This window comes from Glycine soja, chromosome 2 (genome assembly GCF_004193775.1).
Source record: "Glycine soja cultivar W05 chromosome 2, ASM419377v2, whole genome shotgun sequence".
Lineage (NCBI taxonomy): Eukaryota > Viridiplantae > Streptophyta > Magnoliopsida > Fabales > Fabaceae > Glycine > Glycine soja.
Genome location: NC_041003.1, coordinates 3,489,311 through 3,502,562, shown reverse-complemented (window position 1 = coordinate 3,502,562; position 13,252 = coordinate 3,489,311). Strand labels below are relative to the sequence as shown.

The 13,252-nt window shown below is 35.0% G+C and overlaps 2 protein-coding genes and 1 non-coding gene across 4 annotated transcripts; 2 read left to right on the top strand and 1 right to left on the bottom strand.

Moving 5' to 3' along the window:
• Positions 1 to 2,004: 2,004 nt before the first annotated feature.
• Positions 2,005 to 2,076, top strand: TRNAC-GCA. The gene has a single exon. It is a non-coding gene; the product is annotated as a tRNA-Cys (tRNA).
• Positions 2,077 to 4,014: 1,938 nt separating this feature from the next.
• Positions 4,015 to 6,414, top strand: LOC114380594. 2 transcript variants are annotated; one of them, XM_028339722.1, is made up of 2 exons: positions 4,016 to 4,772; positions 5,043 to 6,414. In XM_028339722.1, the coding sequence occupies exons 1-2, from the start codon at positions 4,275 to 4,277 to the stop codon at positions 6,132 to 6,134; spliced, it is 1,590 nt and encodes a 529-aa protein (XP_028195523.1). In that variant the 5' UTR covers positions 4,016 to 4,274; the 3' UTR covers positions 6,135 to 6,414. The 2 variants fall into 2 exon arrangements, with proteins under 2 accessions (XP_028195522.1, XP_028195523.1); XM_028339721.1 differs by having other exon boundaries at positions 4,015 to 6,414.
• A 1,259-nt stretch (positions 6,415 to 7,673) lies between these two features.
• On the bottom strand, positions 7,674 to 10,688 carry LOC114380620 (F-box protein At1g70590-like). Its single transcript, XM_028339723.1, has 4 exons — positions 10,071 to 10,688; positions 9,254 to 9,390; positions 8,871 to 9,053; positions 7,674 to 8,327 (listed from the first exon to the last, which is right to left on the bottom strand). Exons 1-4 carry the CDS (start codon positions 10,567 to 10,569, stop codon positions 8,163 to 8,165), a joined length of 984 nt encoding a protein of 327 aa, XP_028195524.1. The 5' UTR covers positions 10,570 to 10,688; the 3' UTR covers positions 7,674 to 8,162.
• Between the last annotated feature and the right edge of the window lie 2,564 nt (positions 10,689 to 13,252).

Sequence of the window (13,252 nt, the reverse complement as noted above, 5' to 3'; positions counted from 1 at the left end):
AAAGCTTGCCAAAAAAAAAGGGTACCACATGTAGATTATGGCTTGTCTTTATTTTAAATGGCAGACTGGCATTCTTAAATTGGAAAGATACAAATGTGCCAAGTTGTAACATGTTATTAGGTTTGGGAGGCTTCTAGAGAGGGATATAATGGTTCTATTTCATTCCATTCTCATTGTTGTATTGTATGTAGTTTTGTTGTGGCAATCAAGTCTAGGAGTTGCACTTGAAGCAGAGTGAAGGATCTGCCAAGAATGTGTGTTGTCCAGTCCTTTACACCACATTAGTAACTTGAGCCACCTGTTGTTGTTTTGTGTTGTGTTGTGTTCATGCCTCTAATATTCATGTTCGTTTTCATGCACTACATTTGTCTCGGTTTGTGGACCAATTGTGTTTCCATTTCTATTTTTCTCTTGTACATATTACTAATAAGACTTTAATGATTATCAACCGAAAATATAAAATAATTTTATACTGTTATTTAATTATAAATTATTATTATTGATTTAATTTTTAAAATAATTATTATAAAAATTAATAAATTTATCATACACAATACACAATAATATATATGATTAAATAATTATATAAAATTATTTTACATTTATCTGTGTGTATGATAATATTTTTCTACCGATAATAATGTCATGACATTCCTTTTGCTGATTTTACCCGTTAAGACTTGATGTGTCTTAGTTTATAGGCACCTTATTTTTTTTAAAAGTATCTAGTGTTTTTTAGTGGTAAATAGTTCGCAACTTATTATTTAAAGGATATATTTTCTTTAATTATCCCCTATATGTGTAAGGACATAAGAAAACATTGATAATTATAAGAAGTAAAAGGAAAGGATAAGGAACAACTTGTCTTTGTGGGCCGTTTGAAATAGCTTTTAAAAATTGATTTTAAATAAAATTGATTTTATAAAATTAATTTTGAAGTGATATAATTTATGTTTGAATGTTTTTATTATAAAATCAAATTAGAAGTAAAAATTAATCTAATTTTTTTTATTTAACACAAAAGTTACTCAAAGTTGTTTCAACTCATAATTAATTATGGACCCAAAATTAAATTTGAGATTGTCTTTAACTTAAAATCAAACCTATAAAAATTTAACTAAAATCAATTATGAATATAGAATTAATTTTTTAACTTGAAATCAAACAGAGACTTTATCTATTTGATAAACGTGGATTTAAGGACTTACCTATTGTATTATTACTTGCTAGGAAAGTGCACATTCGTTGTGCATTGTTAGGAATGTGGCTTCAAGTTACCATACAACTTCAGAGTTCAGTTCTCCCCGGAGTATGCAAGTTTGAATAATCAATGTGTCCAATTTTTATTTTTTTTTTCTGTGGTCGTAGTTAGACAAAGTTGGAATTTTATTTTTCAGTAGGATAATGGGATTGGGAGGTGTGGTCCATGTGGAGATTCAAACTCGAGGCCTTCAATCATATGATAGTGTCTTGCACTAGTTGTTATTTGTGTGCTGTGTTCATTGTTCAATTGCAACATGCCCATTTTCACGTTTGATAGTGTCTGGAAATTTCTACAGGACCTTAAATATTAATTCCAAATACAAATTTAAATGTCTAACATGTAATTGTGAAAAATAATAATAATGATAAGATAATGGTAAGATTGAATAAGACTAAATGGAAATGAGTTAATTTTTTAAAGAGAATTATAAAAGTTTATAACTGGTGAAAATAGCATTTGTTAAGATTAAGTAATTGTCTCAGAACTTGTAGAAAAAATCTGTTTCATAATGTCGATTAGAGTAATTATTAAATTGTTTAATGGCATATATATTAAAAATAAATTTGATAATTTTTTCAGATTTTTTATGGACATATATGACGTAGATTATAAATTGCATGTGCATATATATTAATACAGATTATATGAAATTAATTAGGTATCTGACGTTTCAATTTGAAATAAATATTCGTACGTTTGAGTTAATTAAATACCATAACAGGGAAATTTTGACATCAAGTGGGTCCATAGCTCAGTGGTAGAGCATTTGACTGCAGATCAAGAGGTCACCGGTTCGAACCCGGTTGGGCCCTTAAGTTTTTAATTTTTAAATAATAATATAATGTAAACTAGTTATTACATTTAGGTATATATTAAGGGTTTTTAATGAATTTATGTATTTTTTTTATTATATTATGTTAGACTTTAAAATCATTTAAAAATATTTTAGATTATATTGGCCCACTTATTTGAATAAATATACATGAAAATATTTATTATTATTGTTATTTATATTAATTTTATTATAGCATATTAAAATGATATATTCATTTAAAATAAATTTATATTTATTTAAAAACTATTATAAAATAAAATTTTAAATAAATTATCATAAAAAGTTATATTAAACCTTTAAAACAAGTTTGATTTATATATCTATAAAAAAATTAATCATAAAAATAATTCAAACTCAATTATTATAAAGTATAACATACATATTTTTGTCTCGTTTCTATCGATCGATTAACTTATTTAAAAATTATAACTATCTAAAAAATTTAATATAAATATTCTAATTAGATTAACAAGTCAAATTAGCCTTTCAAAAGGGAACAAGTTGAGTCTAAAATAATTTATAACAAATAATAAATTAAGTTTAAGTCTTAATTTTTTTAAAATAGATCAAAATTATTTAAATAAAGTATTCTTCCATGTCAACAAAGATTGATTCAATTCAAATCTCGTTTATTATTCATGTAAAAATCTTATTAGTAGTTGATGTTATATATTTTTATAAGTCTTATATTTAAACTTTGAGACACTTACATATATGATTCTGAAAGCCTGGAAAAAAATAGTCCATTAACTATATTATAATGGAGTTACAATCAAATAAATACTAAATGATATCAAAAACTGATACAAATAAAAAATAGTAACTAAATAAGAATGATAATAGCAGAAAGATATAAAACAAATTTGACAATAATGAAAATATATAAATATATAAGACAGGTTTGTATTGACCATGCCTCTAAGTAACTTGGTAAAAATGTCTGTAAGATGATAATTAGAAATGTAAGATAACTTGATCCAGTAAGTCCATGAACCTAAGTCACCTTTTGATATTATGAAATAAATTGTCTTCTTCAGTCTAACTTATTTTTAGTTTTTCATCCTAATCTGAATACTGGTCAATTTCTGTCTCTTGCCTAGAGAGTATCTGGAGTTAAAAAAGAAAAATAAAGAGACTTTCAAAATTGTCACAATGAATGGAAAATGCATAATGGAGATAAACAAAAAGAAAAATGCAGAATGGTAAAATATTATTGACAAACTTGGGCAACAAGAATACAACTGTGTAGCATACGCCATACATCTGGCCCCTGGGTCTCACGATTATGATCGAAATTGAAGAAAAAAACATCTAGTACCTTATCACAAGAGAAATTTTATTTATATTTTTTTATAAAACCTTACATAATAAAAAGTAGTAAAAAATGATGTAATATAAAATAATTAATGTGATTAAACAAATAAAATATTATATCAAATTATAACTTACTGGAGTATCATATACGAGTAATTATCCCTTAAAAAAAATACGAGTAATTATCTTGGTAAAAAAGTCTCGAAAAGCACGTTCCTTGGAAGCGAGTGCCATGAACTGTGCAGTGCTTGACAGAACAATAAACAACTAGTATTGTGAGCAGAGGTTACGTTACGTACGAGTCAATTTGACTCCTAACCCCTAATTAGCAAAATCAAATCCCTTAATCCCTCCTTCTTACACTAATTAAACCTAAACAATTCTTGCAACCTCTCCTTGCGTTTCGCTACGAAATCCATATTATATATTTGTCCTTCACGCAATGCAAAATAAAATAACTTAAAGGCAAATACTTAAATTAATAAAATCAGTAATTTATTAGTACTATATAATTTCCAAATCAACGATTAAATAAATAAAGAGTAACTAGAGCCCGATATAGGAAAAAGCACTAGTATATCTGTAGTTTCATTTTTTTAAGGAAAAAAAAAAAAACAAAGAGAGAAGAAGTTACTTGTGTGCTGCTAACGTTTGGAGTTTTAGGACATACAAAAACATAAAAACATGCGGGGCAGAACAAAAAGAAGTGTCAAATGAACAACAACATAAACGCCCGTTCCATTTCCCGACTCGGTACTCGGATTCTATCAGACTCAGTGTAGACTTAGTTGACTTGTTCTCTTGCAACAACACACCATCATATTACCACCGAAGTTTTTTTTTTTTCTCGGCGCGGCGGATATGGCATCGTCGGAGGAGGAGAAGCTAGTGGAGGACGAGTTGTCGTACCCTATTATGGTGGCGGAGCGAGTTCGCTCGGCCCTGGACGAGTCTGACTCGTTCAAACTCGAGTGCTCCGAGGTTGGGAAGCACGTCGATCGCCTCCTCCAAATGCTCCGAACCCTCGTCCGCTTCGCCACCGCCACCTCCACCTCCTCCGTCGCGCCGCCCCTCTACGAGCGCCCCATCCGCCGCGTCGCCGCTGAGGCCTCCAAGAACCTCGACCGCGCCCTCGCCCTCGTCCGCAAGTGCAAGCGCCGCAGCATCCTCCGCCGCGTCGTCTCCATCGTCAGCGCCGCCGATTTCCGCAAAGTCCTCACCCACATCGACGCCTCCACCGGCGACATGATGTGGCTCCTCAGCATCCTCGACGCCGACGGCGCAGGCGACGGCGGCGGCGGCGGCGGCATTGTCCTCTCCCTCCCTCCGATCGCCAGCAACGACCCCATTCTCTCTTGGGTATGGTCTTTTATCGCTTCCATTCAAATGGGTCAGTTAAACGATAGAATTGAGGCTGCAAATGAACTTGCTTCTTTTGCACAAGACAATGCTAGGAATAAAAAGATCATAGTTGAGGAATGTGGGGTGCCTCCTTTGTTGAAGCTTTTAAAGGAAGGCACTTCCCCTCTTGCTCAAATTGCTGCTGCTACTACTTTGTGTCATTTGGCTAATGATTTGGATAGGGTTAGAGTCATTGTGAGTGAGCATGGTGTGCCTGCTGTTGTGCAGGTTCTTAGTGACTCCCCCATGAGGGTTCAGACCCTGGCTGCCAATTTGGTTGCCAGGATGGCCAAGCATGACCCTGTCGCGCAGGAGGATTTCGCGAGGGAGAACGCCATTAGGCCGCTTGTCACGCTCTTGTCGTTTGATACCTTTGTGGATGATCCATTGGGGCATTTGGGGAAGCAGAGTATTCACTCTATTGTTCAGATTAATAAGGAGTTGGGGAAGGGTGGCCGGGGAGGGCACCAGTTCTCCAGTTCCTACTCGAGTTCGTATTTGTTTACGGAGTGGAGTAGCCGGGGAGTGAACCATAGGAAGGAGAGGGAGAATGAGGATCCTGTGGTGAAGCTTCAGCTGAAGGTTAGTTGCGCTGAGGCGTTGTGGATGCTTGTGCAAGGGAGCGTGACCAACAGTAGGAAGATAACTGAGACCAAAGGGATGCTTTGCTTGGCTAAGATTGTTGAGATGGAGCAAGGGGAGCTGCAGCTTAATTGCTTGATGACGATGATGGAGATAACCGCTGCTGCTGAATACAATGCTGATCTTCGCCGTGCAGCATTTAAGACCAACTCCCCGGCTGCTAAATCTGTTGTGGAACAGCTGTTGAGGATAATTAAAGAGGTGGACAGCCCGGCATTGCAAATTCCAGCGATGAAGGCCATTGGCTCGTTGGCTAGGACGTTTCCCGCTAGAGAGACCCGGGTAATTGAACCGTTGGTGACACAGATGGGTAATAGAAACGCAGAAGTAGCAGATGAGGCAGTGGCTGCTCTCGCCAAGTTTGCTTCTCCAGATAATTTCCTACATGTGGAGCATTCCAAGACGATAGTTGAATTCAGTGGAATCCCGGCACTGATGAGACTGCTAAGGAGTAATGAAGTTGCCCAGATGCATCATGGGCTAACTCTTCTTTGCTACCTTGCACTGCATGCTGGCAACAGTGAGTCCTTGGAACAAGCAAGGGTGTTGATAGTTCTAGAGGGTGCAGACAGAACAGTCCTTCCTCAGCATATAAAGGAATTGGTCTCCATGGCAATAATCCACCTCAATTTGTATCATGCAGGAATGAATTCTCAAAGGATATCATATTTTCCTTGACTGCAAATTTAGCTTGTTTGTGGACCCTGCGTTTTTGTGGGTTCAACAGTATAGTGTTGAGTTTGTTGCATCTGGTCAACTCTTTGGGGGAATAAGGGGGGCTTTATAGGAACAAAGCATTACTTAAGAAAATACATTAGTTCTTCAGCTTAGACAGTTTCTTATTTTTCTTTTCCTCCCCTCATAAAACTAGTCAATGGGGGTGGCAGTTGTGCAGAGATTTATATTGTATAATTAATAATTCATTTTTAGTCATTTGATTTTATTACTTGTGTACTTATTTTTTTCTTTAAGCATGTTCTCTACATTGCCTTTTTGATAACGCAAATTCTTATAGTTGGATAGAATTGTTCGAGGTTTGATTCCTTCATAAATGTTGCAGTGGCTTTGCTGTTGGAACTTGGAAGTCTGTTTTATCAGTGTACCTATGATCTCATGTCTTGATCAATGATCAATACTTCAATTGCACAATTTGTTAATCGAATCTGATTTTTCATCAGTCTTTGGAGTTTTTTGTTAACAGAAAGAACTTACTTTTTGTGAGAGCTTGTTAGATCAATGAAGATGATACTGGGTATGCATCATTCTTATATGACAACGGGAATCAGTTATTGTCCTTCTTGTCCACTCATAGTATGGTGCTAGCTATCTCATCATGTGTTTCTGTGGGTTTGTTTTCAAGAGATATGCTGTTGTCGCAAACACATACTCTAAAAGTCTTTTTCCACATACTTTATATTACCCCAGTTAAATCTATGCATGTATGACTTGCTAAATAGTAAGTAAAATCCACATAATTTAGTAGGATTTACCCAGCTTATGACTAGATTATCTATTGTGATGTTCATAATCATAAGTGGGAGCTCTGTTATGTTACTAAGTGCTATTGTGTGCTATTCTGTATTTCCCTCGTGTAAAAAGCTCCGAATTGAAAGAACTTGTCTGCATGTTCTGGTCGGCTAAATGATAAATTCTACAATAAGAGCCTGCAGGATATGCGTTACTTAAGAGATGGCGACTGAACACGGCATGAGAATCTTTTTTTCTAAACGTTTTTAAAACTGGTTTGCTACGTTACAAAATAGTGTTCAGATATGCCGGGCCGTTGACATTCCTTGGAATTCATGGAAGTGGAGATTCTACTTGTCCCCTTTTCGTTCATGAAAAACACAGGTTTGATATAAATTTTGAATGGTCTTTTATGCCCATTGTGATCCTATTTGATTCCGCATGACAAAGCACTAGCTCTGCTTGCAATCTCATGCTATTTATTTCACTTCATGAATCAATTGAGAATGTGAATACCACATTCAAGATATTCCATCCTCATCTATCTATTTTTGTCCCGTTGAGTAAGCAAATGCCATCTGATGGGCAAACAGAAGCGTGTATTTTTCTTGACACACCCTTCTTAACCCGTGAAGCACCTGCATACACGAAACTCGTGATTAACCAAAGTATATATGAAATTTTCACGCTAGGGAAGGGTAAACCTATTCATGTATAATTGGGAGAATATTGATATACTAAACGTTATGTAAAAAAAAAAATGGACATGATTAGTTAATAGTAGATTAGATATGAACCACACTAGAGGTTAAACTGGTTCTCTTGTAAAGCCATAGACACAGCTTGGTACTACTTAATCAGTCATTCATCCTATATAATATGGAGTAATATGAGTATATGACGTTGCAATTTTCTAGATGCCACTTATGACAAAAAACGCCCACCACATTCTACCCTGCACAGTTGTAAGGGGAACTTGAGAGGAACTTGCAACTAGTCAATGGGGCGTTTTACAAAGGATTCAAATTCAACTAGCTTTTACAAACGCCCACCAACTAGTTTTCTTTATATTATAGGAAAACCACTATAGTCAGGATTAGCAGGCAAAGGTAGTTTCTTAGTCAGCTCCTCCTGCTTTCCTTGTTTCTATGCTTAGGTATTCTTAGTTGACTTCACTCTTCTGATGCCACCGACCAAGGTCATGCAACTTCTTCATCACAAACCAACATAAGGATTGGCTCAACTTGATGGCAATGCACGCCAACTGTTAGCTAGATGCATGGCGTGATCACGTGAAGCTGATGAAAGCCGATGAAGAACTGCATTCTTGACATGAGCAGCACCTTTTTCACCAGCACGAGTAGCAAGTTCCAAGTAAACCACAGCCTTCATCATGTCTCCCTCCTGTACCAAAAATTGTCCAGCAATCCTTTAGTTGTCAATTATCATTACCATAATCCCACCAATACTTTTAGTCATTGCTGATTGCTATTCTAATATCATATGAATGAAACAAAAAAATATGAATTGAAGTGACTGATAAAACAGGTGGAACTCCAACTGAAGAGCAAATATCAGAATGCCAGATTGAAAAAAACCTCAAACAAATAACGATCAGTGTGCAGGTGCAAAATCACATTTTGCATGAGTCAATAATATGTAAGTCTATATCTTATTTGTAATACACTTGAAAACTAGCAGAACAGATGTCTACAACATAGAGAATGTAACCAAGTAACACAGAATAGACCCAAAGTTTTAAGATGAGAAAGTCATAGAAAAAACATATAGCAAATGGCTTTAGTATCTAATTAAAAAGCTTTGGAAACAAATTAATGTGGCAAAATCACAGATTCAACAAAAGTGCCATGATGTAGGTACAATTTATTCTCTGGCAAACATTCAAATCACAAAGGAGCACCATACAATACAGGGATAAATACTCACAGAAAAGAGAGCAAGTCCATGCTCAAATTGAGCTTTACTATGCCCACGATCCGCAGCCCGCTTCATCCATTTTCTTGCTAGTTGATGATTACGTGTCAGTCCTTCCCCAAAGGAGAAGCACAAGGAGATATTGTACATGGCACGGACATACCCACCCTCTGCAGCTTTCATATACCATTTAGCCTGTTCCAGGAAAAAAAAAAACTTGTTAAAACCAAAGATCACAACACATCACAATAACAAAAGAACCCAAAACACCCAATATTATATAAGCCAAGAACCAAGCAGAGTTCCAATCCATTGACACACACACCCCTCTGAAAGAAAAGGTTCACTGCTTCACTCATAATTAGAAGAGGAGAGGAAATGGATAGAGCACCAACAGCTTCTTTCAGATTGCTACGGACCCTCCCACCACCGCGATGCAGACAAAGCGCAAGCTGGTACTGGGCACGAACATTCCCACAAACAGAAGCTTTATGTAACCATTTGACAGCTAGCTCAGTGTTCGGAGGTTCAGCTGCATAGCATAGATATACCTTGTTCAGACACGAATTATCAGCATAATGTATATATATTCATTAACAACCCCCAAACAGATGCATACATATATACAAATATCATGGTTTTAAATTACGGTGTGCATCGTCAAGCTATTTTGACTCTCCAAAACCGCATCAAGATCACAGTTGTGGCTGCATCAACTGCATTTTCCCACAATTGCTGACAATATAAAGGTTTTCTAACTCACCTCACCGTAACCATGACCGCAATTTAAAACCATGAAAAATTTAAAAAGCAACACCTTACCCTTCCGTTTTTTTAAATAACACTAAAAAAATATTTCTAGCCCCAATCTCGCAGACGAAAAAGAGAAATTATTATTATCCTAAATTATGTAAGTATGCAGGAGGAGCAAGGAGACAGAACAACAAGGATATAGACACAACCTAAAAAGTATGTCCGAAAATACCACCAATAAACATAGACAGAATCTAAAAGGTGCATGTGATTAGGATGATTCCTTTCTATTCTCTCCTACAAAGAAGCAAATGAAACAGAAAACACATGTTTTGTAATAACAACTCTTAAAATTTGAACTTGCCTAACTCAACCCAGCTATATATATACACTATTTCTTTTCATATTGCTAGTCGATTGGGACATGAAATTAGGGTATAAGGTAAAGAAATGAAAAACCTTGGAGATAGGAAAGTCCCAAATTGCACTGCGCAGAAGGGTTTCCGAGTTCCGCAGCCTTATGATAAAACTCCATGGCCTTGGGCTTCTCGCCTCGCTCCCAGTAGATGAGGCCGGCGTCGACCATGGCGAGGGCGGAGCCGCGCGCGGCGGCTTTGATGAAGGAGTCGAGGGCCCTATCGGGGTTGGGGCCGACGCCACGGTGGCCGTGCTTGAAGCGCTTCCCCCAGAGGAGCAGCGCCATGGCCTCCCGCAGCGGCCGCAGCGCCTCGCACCAGGCGCGGCACACCAGTGACGCCGCGCGGAGGTTGGGGTCGTCGAAGGAGGCGGCGATCTTCGCCAGCACGTCGTAGGGGAGCGCCGAGAAGTCGCCGGCGCCGGGAGGGGACGGCAGCGGAGGACGCGCGCAGAGGCGCGTGGTGAAGAATTCGGAACGGTTGGAGAAAGGAAGAGAGGAGAAGGGAGAAGAGGAGGTGCGAGGCCATGTTGGGTGCTTCATCTGTTGCAGAGTGCAGAGTCAGTCGGCGACTCTGTGTGTCAGATAGAAGGAAAGAGAGAGAGAGAGAGAGTCGGTGAATGGGTGGTATAGGTAATTCGCTTCTTCACGCGTTTCATCTTGCATTATATCATAATATCTATCACTAAGTAAAGTTTATTGGAATATTAGTCTCTTTCAATAAATTATTTTAGGATAAAAATATATATTTTGTGCATATTTACAATTCTAACCAAGATTTGTCACTTTCAACGGAAATATTTTCTAACAATCTCATGATATATATATAATACAGTGTAATTTTTTTAATGCATATTATTTAGAATTCAGCGGTTTTAGTCAATACATAAGATGTGGCTGTAAAGCTCGTTATCCTTTCATACGGGTGAAAGCTCAAAATATTTCCTTTATTTCTTTTTAATAAAATTTATTGCGTCATCAAAGTGTATTAAGAATTATAAAACTATATGGTTTCCATTGTTTATTTAATGAATCTTGACTTGTGATTTATAACTTTTTATCTTTGTAATTAAAATGTGATTTATAAAACTATAATTTCGTAATTTCAATTATGATCTTAGTAATTAGTGTTATAAAAATTGATTAAAGAATAATAAAGGTGGTTTAAAATTGATTAAAACTTAGCATTAGTTGCAATATTCATTAAATTCTGACAGTACAAAAGTAATTGTTGTACATTTGTAGCTCATTTTATTTTAATCAATCAATTAATTCCATTTCTTTTTTTAATAGAATTAACTCCTCTTTTTTTTTTTTACTTTTTATACATTACAGAAAATTTAAATAATCTAAACATTACTAATTAATCGTGAGCTAAGCCTGAAAAGAGAACAACAAATGATATCAACACGCAAGATATAAAGAGGAAAAAGACAAACAAGTACATGTATACATGAAAAATACCAAACCATAATAGCAAGATCAAGATATAATCAAAATAACTATGTAAGCTTAGAAGCTAGCTTCATTAATCAATGAAATGTAGTTGTTGTTTCATTATATAAGAGTTGCACAACTAAAAAGTACATGCATTTCCATCGCTGTTCGTACCAACAAAAAATTAAAGTATCGTTTCAAATTGAATTGACCTTTTATGTGGTATCAAATACAGCCCGATATTTTTGGTACCAATTATAACAAGGATAAGGTCACAAAACAAATGCTTGAATCTCTTTATATATATATACACACTAAAATTTAAAACAGATTGTTTTTTCTTTTTTACACAACTAATATAATTAAGAAGATCTATAACTTAACTTCTTTCAACCTTTGCCATTGTAACAAGAGTGGGGATGTCCTTTTCAAGAAATGGAAGATCATCATCATCATATTTCACATATTTTTTTCTCGAGTTCTAAAACTCTTGCAATTTGGCTAACAGAAAGCCACCTTCTTATAATAAGAAAATATGTTCATAATCATCATCACTCATCAGAATACTTCTTTTAGTCGATATAAAAAACGCAGTTCTGATTCAGTCAATAACAGTTAGTTATGTTCTGCAACTAATTTGGTAACCTATATATCACTCAATTGGGAATATCTCATGAGACTTGACAGGTTGAGGACTCTATTTTTCTTTATTCTTTTAATTTGATGGTTCTATTAATTTTCGATGGGACTCTGTCTTCAAAAATAGTGATAAAAAAATTAGTCTGATCAAAATTTCATTTCGTTTGACAAAACTAACTTTTCAAGTTCAGAATCTAATTCTTCAAAAAAAAAAAAAAAACTTGAGCATCTAAGTTGAAATGCATATAACTTATTAAGATGGGACTCTATCTTCAAAATAGTGATAAAAAAAAAATGACCAACAGAAGGTATAAAATTTGTGCTCTCAGAATTTCCAACTTTATCAACTTATCCAAAAATTGAGGTCTTGACTTCCTACTTCCGAACCTGCTAAGCAAACTTGATGCACTTCACGATTGTCACCAGAAGGTACCACATTTTCTGAAAGATTATTTTCAATAGGCAATTCATTCAAATTTTCGTAGCCAATGGTGAATATTTTCCTCTTAACTAATATTTCAAATGTTTCCTTTTTATTTATCCATTTTGAAATAGCAAAAAAATTAATCATATAATAAATATATTTATTTATGTTAAATTTATTCCTAATTTTTTTATATGACGTTTATTATTATTTCTCTTTCTTTTACAGTAAGTATGTGTGTGTGTGTTTTTAGGGGAGAAAGCTTAAACCCTAAATTTTGTTTAAGCATACAGGACCAAAAACTAGTTGGTGTTTATGGTAAGTGTGTAAAATATTAAGAATTAGATGAAAATCATGATATAATTAAAAGAAAAGTAATTAATGATGTATTATATTTTTAAAATGACAGATAAATAAAATAGTTTTTAAATAGAATGGGAAAATTAAAAAAATGAATAAAGTATGAAAAAGGTACAAAAAAGAGTATTAAGGAATGTAATAATAACACTTTCCTTCAAAATACTATGAATTAATTATTAATTAATGTTATATTATAGGAACTTAATCTCACTTTTGGACCAAGGGCAGGCCCAAACATGTATAATAAGCTTTAGCCTTTTCTGGGTTTAGGCCCAACCAAAATCTGCAATATACAGAGAGAAAGAGAGGATAATTAATCATTTTTATTCCTAGATGTGTAATTCGTTGACAAATGCGTTTCTAAAA